Source organism: Boleophthalmus pectinirostris, unplaced genomic scaffold (genome assembly GCF_026225935.1).
Source record: "Boleophthalmus pectinirostris isolate CB_2022bp ecotype Guang Dong unplaced genomic scaffold, ASM2622593v1 HiC_scaffold_4, whole genome shotgun sequence".
Lineage (NCBI taxonomy): Eukaryota > Metazoa > Chordata > Actinopteri > Gobiiformes > Gobiidae > Boleophthalmus > Boleophthalmus pectinirostris.
In genome coordinates this window covers 16,219-32,631 of record NW_026571353.1, presented here as the reverse complement: position 1 = coordinate 32,631, position 16,413 = coordinate 16,219, and the positions used below count along the sequence as shown (strand labels likewise).

The 16,413-nt window shown below is 39.8% G+C and overlaps 1 protein-coding gene across 12 annotated transcripts in view; it reads left to right on the top strand.

Moving 5' to 3' along the window:
• Positions 1 to 133: 133 nt before the first annotated feature.
• LOC110172477 (protein yippee-like 1) overlaps positions 134 to 16,413 on the top strand; it is a 30,316-nt gene continuing 14,036 nt past the window's right edge. For 2 of the 12 annotated variants that reach the window (XM_055161721.1, XM_020938359.2), the window contains exons 1-3: positions 203 to 376; positions 5,082 to 5,364; positions 7,075 to 7,118. In XM_055161721.1, coding sequence (XP_055017696.1) covers positions 5,248 to 5,364; positions 7,075 to 7,118 — 161 coding nt within the window. In that variant the 5' untranslated portion in view covers positions 203 to 376; positions 5,082 to 5,247. The other 10 variants (XR_008633243.1, XM_055161723.1, XM_055161722.1 and 7 more) reach the window with 10 other exon arrangements.

Here is a 16,413-nt window from a genome sequence, read left to right as displayed (position 1 = left end):
GACTGAAAATAGTCAAATCCATTTTTGTACTTAAGTTAATCCTGTAGAAATCAAGAGTTTCTATTAAGATCTGCTGCTGTGTCCTAAGAAACCTCCATGGCCAAGGTGTACCTGAAGGTGACCCAGCTGCTGATTGGCTGCTCGGGTTGCCTGTTTTGGTAAGCTTCCTCCAGCATGCTGACGTTACCAGAGCAAAGTAAGCATCAGTCCGTTAGGTACATAAACGACAAAACAAAGAGGAGCCTACTGCTGTTATATCAAACATTGTGCCGTAATCGCAACCATGGATTTGGAGCCATCCACAACCTGACGGTCTGATGTGAAAGACAAAGCTGGCATAATCCCGCCATTGCGTCGTGCCCTCTTCTCCGCGGTGGTGAGTTAACAGAGGGCACACGTTTCAAACTCCTGCAGGAGCCAAAATGACAGCCACAGCGCGCTGTTTTCCTGAGTCAAAGCGGCTCTGTTGGATAAATATAACAAAAGTACACCACCTGGCGATTTTCTTTGTGTCCCGCGGGTTAGGTGCTTTGTCTGGGGTGCCTCAACGTCTTGCGGGGTTTGTGGTTTCTTTCCTTGACACAAATCGAGGTCTTCATTGTACATAAATATGGAAACTATGTCTTTACTGTAAACTTGGTTATGACAGTTAGTAAAACACTAATTAAAATCGCCACTACTAATCAGAATATACACTGCTCAAAAAAGGAGCACTTTGAAAACTCATCAGATCACATTGTGAAAAAAAAAAAAAAAAAAGCTAGATAGCTACATGTATACTAATATGTACAGGGTAATGTCTTGGGAACAAAAGGATGCCACCTCTTTTAATGGAAATAAATGTTCAGCCTACTGAGGGCTTAATTTTATAGACCTCCTGTCCGAGAGGTGTTCTATTGGGGCTAAGTCAGGTGACAATAAGGGCCATTTTATTTTAGTTTTATTTATTTAATGGGAAAGGGACAGTGCACAATATACATTAACCTTAACAGGAGAGATGTATCATGCCAGGTTGTAGCACCAGTGCTAATTTCCACCTATAGTCCCTGGGCAAGTTGATTGATTGTACTTGATTGATTTTAGCTATCAGCTATTCTTCCTGGAGAACTATGTAGTATGATTGTATCAATCCCTTCATCCTCCAGGAAATACCTGCATACTCAGCCACATGAGGCTGGGCATCAGGAGAACCCCAGGACCTACTGCACCAGTGAAGGGTTAGACAATGGATTCAAGGATTTCATCCGTATACCTAATGGCAGACATTTTTTTAGCCAACAGAGGTCTGGGTGTCCCTGCATGGATATGCCTTCCTAGACCATCACTGACCCACCACCAAACCGCTCATGCTGAACCTTGTTGCAGGTAGCATAGAGTTCTCCTTGTCTTCTTCAGACTGTTTCACGTCTGTCACAGGTGCTCAGGTTGAATCTGCTCTCAGCTGTGAAAAGCACAGGGCACCAGTGGCAGACTTGCAAATTCTGGCCCACGCACTTCTCAACCCGTTTGTCCTTGCACAAAGCAGCAGATATCAGTCCTGCTGCTAGGTTGAGGACCTCCTAACAGCCCTGTCCAGCTCTCCTAGAGAAACTGCCTGTCTCCTGAAATTGTCTCCATGTTCTGGAGATTGTGCTGGATCACACAAGTGGAAAACCAGCCAGAAAAGATCCAGGGGAGAAACTTGAAATGAACTCCACATGCAAAACCAGTCCTGTTTTATAGGTAGTGTAATTGTTTTATTTTGTATTTATTTTTATTTTATTTATTTGTTTGAGCAAGGTAAAATAAAATCAACAAAACTAACAAAAAACTAGAGCCCGACCATTGGTTGGCCGATATGGGCACCTCGGCCGATTGCCGATATGCCTGCTGATAGGGGCCGATATTTGACGTGGGCATGTGATACGTCGTTAAAAAACTTAGATTCTCTACATTCTGTTCATTTAATCCAATTTACAGACAAATGTCCTAATATGTGGCTCCACATCAGTATTTATCTGCGGAGTCATTTGTCAGTGTGTATATCCGTACTGTCCCTGAACACACCACAGAGTCGCGTCACTCACGTGTGTTTGTTTACACTCGCAGACATAACAATCGGTTTGAGTCTGGATTAAAAGGACATTTATTAGTGCAGAATTGTGATGTGAGGAGGAGCCTGTGTGAGCGGTGAGTGTTGGAAATATGTCGACTTTGAGGCTAGTTTTGGTCATTTGTTATGGGTTAGCTGCTGTAGCTCCCGCACATAAACAGGCTGTTTTCTATTGGCCTATTGTAAAGTGACTATTGACCGTATATTTGTTACTGGACCTGCATTGATATGTAAAGAGCTGTGAATAGATGTGTGAATTATGACGTATGAATTATTTGCGCATATAATTAATTACCACGGCACGCACGTATTTACGGCTAATGGCTAATAGCGCTAGTTTCTTTACTAGTGATGGGTCGGTCGCGAACGAAGCGGCTCTTCGAGCCGGCTCTTTGAAGCGAACGACGGGAGCCTGATCCTTATTGGGAGTCGTGTTTTCTCTTTCTCTCACTTTTTTTCTCTTCACGCCGCATTCAGACTCGTGGTAGTTTGACAGCGGCTCAAAACAAAACTTTGAGAAATTTGCGTGTACATAGGATAAAAAAAAAGGTGCATATTTGGCTGTAGTTTAGCAGAAAATAAATAAACCAGGACTAATCTTGGGCACGAGATAGAGACCGAGTCCCGACACTCAGTCCTGGTTCAGTTTTGGTTTAGTCCTGTTTTACGCATGGTCTAGATCTGTTTTAGTCCTGGTTTAGTCCTTTTTCAGTCCTGGTTAGACCTGGTTCGGTCCTGATTCAGTCCTGCTTAAGACGTGCTTTAGTCCTGCTTGCAACAAAACAATCTGAAGAGCTGCTTGACAGCCAAAAGAACCAGCAGCTTTTAGTGAGCCAAGCCAAAAGAGCCGGTTCTCTAAAAACAACTGGAATACCCATCACTACTGTCTAGAATGTGATGGAAAAATGCCATTAAGCCAACCTACTGTTTGTAAATATGATGTAAAGAGGCAGAATAACAATAAATGTTGCCTAAATAAACCCAATTTAAAATCCACCAGAGCCAAACCTAAGTTTTTTAAACAATTCAACATTTATAGTGAATTTTTACATCACTAAGTATATCGGTGATTATATCGTCTATCGGCAGCTCCAACTCCCATTATATCGGTTTCATATCGGCCACAGAAAAATCCATATCGGTCGAGCTCTACAAAAAACTAAACAAAAACAAGAATATGTACATATACATATTTGGGACCTGGTGCTCTAAAGGAGTAGGATGAAGTTTTAAAAAAAACTTATATTGTCCTACTCCAATTGTTTTACATAATCAAATGGTTGACACATTGTTTTTTGTTTTGTTTTTATGCCTTTGGAGTGCTTACCTGTCATGTGTGTGTGTGTGCGCGTGCGTGTGTCACACGCGCATGCATCTATGATATACAGTACATACACACAGAAATATATCTTCGTTTATAATCATACAAAAATAAACAATATTGAGAATGTAAAATTTGAGGATTTTTGCGTTCGTTTATGGTTGTACAAACTAATAATAGTTGACACTCTAGTGCACCTGTTGTTCATTTCCATTAGAAAGAGGTGGCATCCTTTTGTTCCTAAGACACTGCCTGGTCCACATTTGTATACATTAATATTATATATTTTTTTTTAAATATGTTCCTCAATTCCACGGTTTGGGAACTTGTGAGTTTGCACTTTTCTGGACTGAGATGTATCTTGTTCTTTCTGGTATCTGCTGTAGCCACTCCTCCAGTTTGGGGCTACAGCCAATTAACAAGATATGAGATTGACAAATTAAGGGATATATTCTGGCCCAGAGGGTATAGTCTGGCCTAGACTGTTACCATCTGGGGTATAGTTTGGCCAAGCACAGGTTAGCCCCTGGTATAATTTGACCTAGGAAACATGGGTATACTTTGGCCTAAACCAAATTATATACAGTCTTAGCATATGCAGCAGATAATCTGGTGTAAACCTTGTTCCTACAGGGACTAGAACGTTGAATGATGGTGTTACTATTTCATAGATAGGACAGGTTTTTGGCATCTAGAAAAATGTGTCTGATTGAGTTAGTTATCCACATCAACATGCTCTTCATTCATTCCATTATGAACCTCATAGCTTTTTTCACATAAACAATAATAAACAACAGTTACTAGTTCTCTTGTCTTCATTCTTATGAATGTTGACAAGACAGGCAAACAAAGATAATAGCAGTGATTCCAATCTTGTGAGTTCATGGACACTGAAGTGTACACTAAATGATGTAAATGTTTGTAAATGTTTTTCATACATTATTTGGATACTATAATTAGCAAAGTGGCTTGTTGATTCCGTGTTACAAGGTCTACTGTTTTTATGTTGCTTTGACATGTTTGGTGTCAGTGGCAGTGCTTGTGCACATGCCCTTTGTTCATATTGTATTGCTTCCTACTAGCAGTTAAAGCAGCCATAACTAAAAGATCACATTGTGCTTGAGCCTTCTATATACTTATAATGTACAACATCATTATGTTATAATATGCTAAGATCAAGGTGTGACAGCGCCTTTAACAAGTGATCCTACCTTCAGTAAATGCCTAACCGCAAGATTGATCAAAAGATTGGATTCCTCATTGAGATTAATGCACCTAAAGCTATTACACCTTGGCATGTTACTGCTAGAGAAAATGGTGGTTCATATATTGTGAACACTAGACTTGGCTTGTGTCTTGTTTTTGTTTATTATTGTATTTTGTTAAATGTTATATTCTATTGTCTTTAATAAAAAAAAAATAAAATAACATAACAAAGGACTGATATACAGTCATGTTTAAAGCCCTAAATGCTTATATATTTCAAGTAACAAAAAGTCTACCCTATTTTGGCTAGACTTGTGCCTTAATTTTCTGAGATAATTTTGTAATCAAACAGAAAATAGAAGCTGTCTCACCAGCCAATGAGGTCAAACCTCTGAGTTTTGGATTAGTCCTCTGTTCCATCTGCACTAGTCCCTTACCATTTCTGCTATGTTTTTCTCTTAGATACCATTTCTCTGCGGTGCCTGTGTGGAGCGTGCCACACACCCACTTCAGAACGACGACGGCTTTTGCTTGCATCTTCCAATGCTTCTTCTGTCAGCATTTCCAGCAAAGCTGCAACACTTCTAATGCTAGCCCTGACACAAGTGAAGAGCCCAGCCCCATAGAAATGGTGAGAATGACCAAGTCAAAAACCTTTCAGGACTATCTGCCCAGCTGCCATCGCACATACAGCTGTGTCCACTGCCGCGCTCACCTGGCCAACCATGATGAGCTCATCTCTAAGGTACTCCTTTCACTTAATTGACAAAACCTATGAGACATGACATGATTAAGCTTAACAGTAAAAAATTAAATTAATCAGTGGGGCAAGAAAATGTATCTTGTTTCAAATCTTTGTGCTCATTTTAAAATCCAAGCCTTCTACTTGCCCACTCATTCCTCTTCCAATTTCCCTGGTTAAATGTTCCCTTTCCTCAATTCTCTCCTTAATTTTTGCCATCAATCACTCCTCCCTCTCCTGTGGTATTGTTCCAACTGCTTTCAAAACTGCAGCCATCACCCATAGCCACCACTATCCCTAAAAAAATCCCTATAAATAAACATTATCAACCATAAACATTCTAGCATTCAAACTGCCAGGGACTTCTGCATTTATCACTATATATCAATAAATAATAACATTAAGACTATATTTTAATTATATGTTTCATAAATAAGAAGGAGTAATGTTCTGAATACACAAAACTACAGTGTCCAGTTGGAGTTGGCTTTGGTTACACGTTCAGAACTGCTCATTCCATGTTGGAACTGACCAATAAGATTCCTTTTGCAGTTGACTGACAGACAGAAAACCTTCAAAGATAGATCAGTTGAGGGATCACTTGGAGTGGGATTGGAACCAGATTTGGTCCAACATTTTGCTTTCATCAAGGAATGCCAATTACCAGATGGTCCATTACAAAATTATTCATAGAGCTTATTTATACCCTAGAAGATTTACAACAAATGAAAATAAAAGACAATCCACACTGTGATTTTTGCATAGAAAAAACTGTGGGCACTTATGTAGATATGATATGGGAGCGTCCGGAGGTGGCACAATTTTGGGAAAACGCCACAAAGACAATGTCTAAATTAATAGGAATAACCATACCTTGCACTCAGAGGTTTCTTTTGCTAAATGACATGTCCAAACTAAATCTGACAATTAACAATCGTCACATATTACTAGCAGGTCTTACAGCTGCCAAAAAAATGGTAATATGACGGTGGAAATCAGTTCAACCTGTGACTGTGAGAGAATGGCTACTATCTTTCGGAGAAATCGTTGGAGCTTTCTGCTGCTCGAATGCATGGAGCAAAAACCAAAAACATTTCTTGCTGGTACAATCTACTGATCAAATTGAGATCTGAATCTATTCTAAAGTTGTTACCTGGAGATTTTTCATTATAATGTATGTTCTTAGAATGTATACAATATGTACACTTTCAGTTAACTTTCTATGTATGGTACATAACAAGTATGTATAACGCAATTTCTGCTGATGTCTTTTGACGGAGGAACTTTGCCTGTGTTTTGTATAGAGGGAATATAAACCTGCATTTTTTGTGTGTGTGTGTGTGTGTGTGTGTGCGTGTGTGTGAATGTGTATATACATGTATATGTATATATAACATATATACATATATGTGTATATGGGTATGTGTGTTTATGTAGATGCTGTATATATGTATTATATGTATATGTGTGTGTACATATGTATGTTGATGCCCATCAATAGGGAGTTTAAGGGTGGAGGGTTTAAAAGGGAGAAAAATGCAATGCTAACTGGAATATGTATAACTGCAAATAATAACACCTGAATAAAAATTAGTTCACAAAAAAAGAGATAGATCAGTTGAATGGTATTTGCCCATGCTGACCTTTTAGAATGTACTACACTTACTTTTATGTGGCGAATTTTTGGCAACTAATATACATATGTTTTTTCAGTCTTTTCAAGGCAGCCAAGGAAGAGCATATCTGTTTAACTCTGTGTAAGTATAAGACCAGTCATCACTGTAACAGTTTTAAGAGGGGGTATTATGCTAAATCAACTTTGTAAAGCTCTCTACCATGTCATAATGTGTCCTCATCAAAATGCCAGGTTTTATGGTTAGCAGTACTGTCCAAAGCTCCCACAAGGCAATTTTCGATTTACAAAATCAGGATAAAAAACAGTCCACTAAAACTTCACAAACCTCTCTAGTAATTTCATTAGGGAATGCATGCCAATTGAGGGGGGAGTGACCAGGGAAGGGTTGAACAAGAAAAATGAAACTGAAATTTAAAACATGTTTTCAATCTAAATTTCAAAACAAGAAAAGTGATCTAAATATGTTACACATAGCAGTACCAATATAGAAGTGTAATGCCTTGCTCAGACTGCATTTGGTGCACTTGTGACTCTGGTGCTGGAGTGTGTTTTCTGGCTTGTCCTCACACAAGGAGCAGTGCTCTACCGTACTGTTGCGGTCACCGGCTGTGAAAGCTACACACACAACATCACAAGTTTACAAGGATGTACGCTCCAGTAGGGAGTTCACAAGATGGCTGATAGTGTATATGAAGGACTTGTAAATAATACACTATTACTCACCCTTTGGATTGTGTATGTCTCCGTTCTTTCTACTATATCTTTCCCTCAACTATGGGTAAGCCTGTTACGATTATATCTATTGAAATATATATTTTACACATTTAAAGGATAATCCTGATATTTTTGGTTTTATTTGATTTTACATGATTGTTACATTTCCAAGTTTGTTTAGCATTTGTAGTTAAATTAGCATATGATTAATCCTTTGTTCTGTTGCTCACATATATAACTGTATATTCAATAATCTAATCGTTTAACTTTTGCATTCAGTTCATGTTAGCAGGTGAAAGCCGCTTGCTCTTGCTGTCTCCCTTGCATGATTTGTGGCTGAATTAAGGCTCAACTGTCAGCATCATCACCAAGATGAGTGCTTGAGAAGATTGATGAGCTCCTTTCCATCATTGGCCCTGTCCTGACAAGGCAGTCAATGAATTGTAGAGCTCCTATAGAGCCACAACAGCAACTGGCAGTTGCTTTGAGGTAAATACAAATAACAAACAGATCACATCTAAAAGATTAATAACTATCAAAATAAAATATGCAAAATTATAGTCACCACTGAACAATGAACTGTAAAACACACTTGAACATTTGAAAAATATGAAGTCCCAGGTCTTTTCTCCTACTGAATATCAGTACTGGCCAGCATCTCTGTGTATGGTCCTATTGGCCTGTCTGTGGAGGGTGGGGAAATGGGGGTGGAAGTGAAGGATCGGACCCAGACAATGTAGTTGCTTGTTCTCGTATCCGGGGGGCAGGGTCAAGTGGTGTTTAGCTGAGATGTAGTGGTTTGCTTTATCAGCTTCCATGTGATGGGGGGGGTCTTTAAAAGTTCAAACTTTGCCCTCTCATTATAATGTGGACCAAGCTGAGAGTGAAGCTTTCAGCATCCCATGTTGTGATGTGCCCTCTCTCTTGGGTCTTTCTACAGGAGCTGAGGTAATAAGGGTGCAGGGATTGGATCTTTCCCTTTACACTTTACTTGCTGGAGAAGGTGCAGGGCTGAGATTGCTTTTGGAGCTGTGCAACGCACACATACCAGTACAATTAAGAGTAATTAAATGTATTGCCTGCATGCAAAACAATATTTTACATACAATAGGAACAAATAACTGTTTAAAATGTCTATAGGGTCATTCCACGCCATTTCATCAAATTTCCAGAAAATCTCATGCATCATGTTTTTTAAAAAATTTTTAAAAATTACCATCTGATCCCTTACTATCATGTACCAACCCTGTGAAGTTATAGTGATTTTCGATCATTACTTTTCAAGTTACAGCTCAATTTATGAGGGGAGTATGTGTCAATTCACGGGCCCAAAATTGCATAATTTTTTCTCTGTCGTTTTCACAGGTCGATATCTCCGTAAGTATCACACAGAGGGCTGAAATTTTGTAGGCTTGTACTCCTCTACTCTGTGTTCAAATAACATCTATCGAAAGTTTGGTATCTCAACTCATTGTCATTTTATATGAACTTAAAACTAAAAAAAAAACTTGTTCATTTCCGTGGCATACCATTTTTAGCCCCTTTCTAAACCTACTTGTAGCTGTAGGAGACCCTTAAATTTTTTTGAGAATCAAGATATGTACTAGGACTGTTGCAACATGGTCCGATATTCACATGTAATTTATGGCATGTGGGTAGTGATTAAAATTTTTTGAATAATTATTGTTTGAAAGACCAGAAAAAGACCTTTCATATGATACCAAACATGTATTTTATGAAGCTCCTTCAATTTTTAATAGTATCTTGAACATTCACATTTGACACAATGACACAAGTATACAGTGACCATGTACTATGTTTTATTCCAGCAGCTAAAGATCCCAAACACGAAGAATGAACAACAATGAATTAACAGGATGTGTTACAAGATATCTAAAAACCAAGAACACAGAACATGTATGTCTTATTTGTCATCAGTATTGGTAGGCACATCTTCATAAACCTGCAGTCGGTCCCGAAGCTTTTGGATTTTCTGGCCGAGGTCATGGCAGCATGGACAGTCCCCACAAGCTGACCACCAGAATTCTCCTCAACCTGTGGAGGCTTTTTCATCCCTGGCAATCAGGCGCTTCATCATCTGTGCACTTAATTAATTTCTTGGGAGTAGGCTCTTGGTCCAAACATGTACTGGCTCTCTTAAAATATATAACAGAAAAAAAAAAAAAAAACTTCAAAGATGTGCATTTGGAAGTATATAGGTCCACCCCACAATAAAGATATGATTTTTTTATATGTGATAAATTCCCACAAATCCTGAAATTTCCCTTAAATGGACAACCTTAGCACTTTCCATTTAAGGCTCCATAAGACTTTGATTACCTGCTCAGGCGATCCAAATATGATACGGAACGGTTTCCTCACTTCTCGGCTTCTTCCGTTTGAGTTTTTTGCGCATCTAAATCTATTGTAACGTTTGCATAGTCTTGAACATCAATGTGCCGTCCACAACTAATGGAAGACAATATCATATTGTTGAACATGACTTTATTCTCATATTAAAGAAACAATCATCTACAGCTGTTTTCTTGGATGTCACCTTGTCAGATACCTTGTCACATCAAAATTATTATCAAACCATTAGATTCAGTCTTTAAATGTTTAGTGACCTTAGCTGCTGGAATAAAACATAGTACATGGTCACTATACTTGTGTCATTGTGTCTTGCACTATGACCTAACCTCAAAAACACGAATGTTCAAGATACAATAAAAATTGAAGGAGCCTCATAAAATACATATGTTTGGTACCATATGAAAGGTCTTTTTCTGGTCTTTCAAAGAAAAATTATTCACATTTTTTTTCATTACCCACATGCCATAAATTACATGTGAAAATCGGACCATGTTTCGTTTTCCTGTTTTTAACAGGACCGTCACGCATAACCTATTTCAAATTTTCAACACTTGGTGATTTTTTTAACAGTCCTAATACATATCTTAATTCTCAAAAAAAATTAAGGGTCTCCTACACCTACAAGTAGGTTTCAAAAGGGGCAAAAAATAGTACGCCACGGAAATGAAAATTTATTTATTTTTTTTTTCATTTTTAAGTTCATATAAAATGACAATGAGTTGAGATACCAAACTTTCGATAGATGTTATTTGAACACAGAGTAGAGGAGTACAAGCCTACAAAATTTCAGCCCTCTGTGTGATACTTACGGAGATATCGACCTGTGAAAATGGTCGAGAAAAAATTATGCGATTTTGGGCCCATAAATTGACACATACTCCCCTCACTAAATGAGCTGTAACTTGAAAAGTAATGATCGAAAATCACTAAAACTTCACAGGGTTGGTACATGATAGTAAGGGACTATTTGGTATTTTTTTCAAAATGTTTTGAGATCGAAGTGCGTGAGCCATTTGGTGAAATGGCGTGGAATGACCCTATACAAACTTTACTGGTTGTACATGTGGCAGGAGGAAGGATATTTCCAGTCCACTTAGCACTTGCTAGAAAAGGGGGGGGGGGGGGGGATCGTAGCAGAATTTGACATGTCCTTTTTTTTTTGTTTTGCACAGATACTTGGCCATGGAGAACATTTTCATGGGTACAAATGTACATTTGGCATCCTCTCATCAAGGTGGAGGATCAAGTTGAGGGACATCTTCCTAAACTCCTAAACATGTGGACACTGGTAGTGGTAGTGTGCATTTTGCACAGTTTTTCTACACAATCCTTGTGAAAATCAAAAGCTGTTAGAGGATTTTGAGGAGCAGAGAGCGCATGGAACCAACTGGGAATAAGAAAGGGAACTGGGGTTCAGGACCTGCTTATGTTGTCTGAAAGTTGTTCACAGCTCATTTCAACTCTCCTGCTGGTAATGTGCTTTGACAGGAAGGAATGCTGTGATTGTAAATGCTCTGAGCAAAGCTTGATTAAAGTGTGTGTTTTTTGTGTGTATTTTTTTTACTTTATTTAATATATATTTGACACTTCACACAAAAAATAAGAATGTGTATTAAAATAGTATTGTCTTATTGTCCTTTATAACATTGCAGTAAAAACTATTCAGTCTCATCAACTTGGAAAAGTACACGCACACAGTTCACATTAGCATAATTACTATTATACTATTAGTAATTATTTATTATGCTATATTAAACACACACATATTTAACAGTACATGAACTTACACAGTGGAATAAAAGGCAGTTTGGAATCATAGACATCATAGTCATGGATAAAATTGTTGGTACCCCTCTGGCAATGAAACAAAAATCAGCATTAATCACTGAAATAACTTGAAATTGAGAAAAGCAATAATAAATTAAAGCCGCAAGAAATGTCAAACGGCCCTCGCCCAGTGCACGTTAGAGCCCTGCAGTTCCACGGACCCGACACAACACTGTGACGTGGGACACATTTTGAAAGCTCACTGCAGGCGCGGGCGGGAGGGATGATCAACTGAAGTCCCGCAAACTAAATATGAGTGTAAAGTAGGGGTGGGCGATATCTCGATATTTTAAATATATCGAGAGTTTTTAAACTCGATATGAATTCGAACATATCGTATATATCGATATAATGCTTATATTCAATTCTGATTTTGCCGCTTTGGTTGTTTGTCTCTGTGCGTGCCGCCGCGCTCCCCCGCCTCCCTGATTTTGCTCGCTCGTGTCTCATTCACTCCTCGCTACCGCTGTGAATGCCGAAAGTTGGTGCCAGTGAAAAGCTTCTAGCGCCAACTAAACTTTTGTACCATTTACAGACAAGACCATCGGCAGCACATCTCATATTCCACTGAGTCATGTCCTTCAGTCCAAAAGCAGTTGAACCGCATGAGCGGCACGTGGAGTATTATAATCATTATAATCTCAAACGGGCTGATGTGGCTCTAGAGTCGTTATGCTTTATATGTTGTAAAGTTTAGTCATGTAAAGTTTATTTATGCAGAAGATTTTAATTCATAATCTGCTGCAGTGTCACTTGTACAATAGTGTTTGGAAACGTTGGGTTTGATCTGCAGTGGATTGTGGGAAACCTCATAGCTCTTTACTGCTGGATAGGAACATGGATCTTGTGGAATTTGGCAGTTTTAGGGGGTTATTTTTTCCTGTACAGATATGGAGATATATATCGTACATCGAGAGATATTAAGCAGCAGACCGTCCCCCCTTCCCGTACGCCGCGCAGACTGACCCACCCGTCCCGTACACCGTCCTTCCAAATATGCCGTGCGAACAGTCCCCCTGCGTCCAGTACGCCGCGCTAACAGTCCCTCCTTCCGTACGTCGCGCGGCCTGGGCCACTAAACCAGGTCTAAAAACAGGACTAAAACAGGATTTAACCATGCCGCCGGACCGCCCACCGCACCTCTTCTCATAGGCAGCCTAATTCTTTTCACTTTTCTGTGTTTGGTAGAGTTTAAGAAAGCAAAGGTTCCCATCCTGCGGGACGTGCGGGCGGGCGTGGGACAAAATATCGCAGATGCGGGTGGAGGCGGGGCTGAAAACTACAATTCTTTGCGGGAGCGGGCGGGCGCGGGACTCCACAGTGCAGGAGCGGGACTGAAAATTCTGTCCCTCGCAGACCTCTAGTGCACGCAGCGCCCGCAAACGCAGCGCCCGCAAACGCAGCGCCCGCAAACGCAGCGCCCGCAAACGCATTCCTGCAAATGGGGCGCCCTGCCAACACCATGCCCCAAACGCTGCACCCACAAATGCCACGCTCACAAACAGAAAGATGACATAGTGCGCCTTTTAATCTTCTTTGTGCCCCCTGTTGGCAAACCATGAAAAATGCCCATGTCAGTATATGTTTTTGCTTCCAGTCGTTCATCGAATTGAATACCAAAATTTGGTATAAATCTGATAATGTTGACGTTTCATGTCTGTGGTAGGGGGCACTATAGTGTTCACTTTTCATATGTTTTATAGTGTATTATATTCAGGCAGAGATCACGCATTAGTGATTCAAATTTCAGCACGATGAGACTAAGCATGTTGGCCAGCAGGGGCACAAACACTCCTCCAAAAAATATTAAAAAATTATATTACACGCACATGCTTAGTCTAATTGTGCTGAAATTTGAATCACTAATGTGTGATCTCAGCCTGTATATAATACACTATAAAACATATGAAACGTGAACACTATAGGGCCCCCTAGCGTAGACATGAAACGTCAACATTATCGGATTTGTACCAAATTTGGGAATTCAGTTCCATTAATGACTAGAAGCAAAAACATATTACTGACATGGGCATTTTTCATGGTTGGCCAGCAGGGGGCGCAGAGAACATTTAAAGGCGTGCTATGTCATTTTAAAGTTTGCGGGTACGGCGTTTGCATGTGCGGCATTTGCGGGTGCGGCGTTTTAAGGGCACGGTGTTTGAGGGCGCGGCGTTTGCGGGCGCAGCGTTTGCAGGGCAGGCGTGTGCCACGGGCGAGGGCCGTTCGATGCCGCTTGCAGCTTTAATTAGGCCTGAGCCCCGACAGGGCGTAGGGCCTATTGCTTTCACTATGAGGAGCGAATAGGGAACAACGAGCGCATGGGTGAATGCGACAGGACGACATGCAACATTGTCCTCGGTCACCCTCGGCATGAACAGCAGTATCCCAGTAACCCACACCCAAGGCCTGAGCCATATTTACTACTGCTAAAATGAATGGAAGTCAATGGGAGGTCAGGGGACAACTCCGACGAGATGGCGAATGACGAGCGCGTCAGTGCCCGTCACTCACCAATGACCCCACGGTGACATGGGGAAGGTCGAGAGCTTTGAAAAAACGTATAATATGTTGTTCTAATGTTTTCGGATATATTGTTTTTGCTAAATATATTATTATTTTTAAATTAAATTATTATTATTATGCTCTTTGAGCTCTAATTTGACCCCCTAAACACGTTCAAAAACTCACCAAACTTGGCACAATATTTAGAAGTGGTGAAAAATTCGATAAAATATAGGTTTCGTGTAGGGGCATAAAAAAATGGTGACACAGCACCACCTGGAAAACTCAAAAATTTTGCGCATATGGGAGACGTCCTGGTCAACTTTGTCGTAGAACCACGAAATTCAATACACACATTTGTCTTGTGAAGACAAACAAAAAATATTATTATGGCCACACCCCTTGACAAATCAGAAGGCGGCCATCTTGGATTGAAATTTGAGTCTGCATTTTCGTTTACGTGTTTGAACGCAGTCCTCTGAAGGCGCTTCACCCACAGGGCTGAAAATCACTGTACATCATCAAGAGAAGTGGAACATCTAAAGCAGGCATGTCCAAACTACGGCCCGTGGGCCAAATGCGACCCTGGGACAAATTTTTCTTGGCCCTCAGGCTTCCGGGTGAATTGGCCCAAATGACCTTGCATCAATTAAAAATGTACTTTTCACTGCAAGCTTTTTGAAAATCTACTTTGATAAAGCTAATATTGAATATTTAGTGTTTGGTTTTAAGGATGTCAGGATGAATAAAGACTGATGACTTATTCTATAACGTGTTAAACATGCACATATTTCAATTATTCACTGTATTGAGCACCAGTCTACGGCCCTCGATCGGCCCTCTGCTTCATCTATGTTTAGATATGTGGCCCTTGATGAAAAACATTTGGACACCTCTGATCTAAAGTTATCCAATTAATTTTGTTACCCGTAACGGTTTACATGTGGCAAAGCCGCAAAGTTCGATCAAAATTTTGACTAATTTCAAGATGACATTATTTGCTCCTGTTCGCACAGACTTAGTCCGATCGTGCTGAAATTTGAATCACTAATGCGTGATCTCAGTCTGAATATAATACACTATAAAATATATGAAAAGTGAACACTATAGTGCCCCCTAGCATAGACATGAAATGTCAGCATTGTCAAATCTGCACCAAATTTGGGAATTAAATTCTATGCATCATTATGAGCAAAAAAATATATTATGGACATGGGGAATTTTTCACTGTTGGCCAGCAGGGGTGTAAAGACTCCCCCCAAAAATATAAAAAAAAAGTATTACATGCACATGTTTAGTCCGATTGTGCTGAAATTTGAGGCACTAATGCATGATCTCAACTTGAATATAATACACTATAAAACATATGAAAAGTGAACACTATAGCGCCCCCTACCATAGACATGAAACGTCAACATTATCGGATTGTACCAAATTTGGGAATTAAATTATATGCATGATTACGAGAAAAAATTATATTATGAACATGGGGAATTTTTCACTGTTGGCCAGCAGGGGACGCAAAGACTCCTAAAAAAAAATACAGTTAAAGGTGCACTATGTAATTTTTCAGGTAGAGGATGTTTTGGCGCACAAAGTTAGAAAAATGGCAGGATTACATTTGTAGTTATGGTTAGGGTAATGGTTTGGGTTTCGGTTCGGGCTATACGAATACGGTTAGGTTTAACATTAGGGTTATGTTTAGGGTTAGGCCTTGTGTTAGGGTTGAGGCTAGGAGTTAGACTTGTGGTTGGGATTTATGGTTATTAGGGTTAGTGTGGGGCATGGCCTTTGCAGGGCACAGGGTTTACGGGGCGCAGTGCATGCGATGGGCGAGGGCCGTTCGACGCCACTTGCGGCTTTAATTATTATATTATTCTTCTGCTCTTTGAGCTCTAATTTGACCCCCTAAACACGTTCAAAAACTCACCAAACTTGTCACAATATTCAGAAGTGGCGAAAAATTCAATAAAATATAGGTTTCGTGCATGGGCATTAAA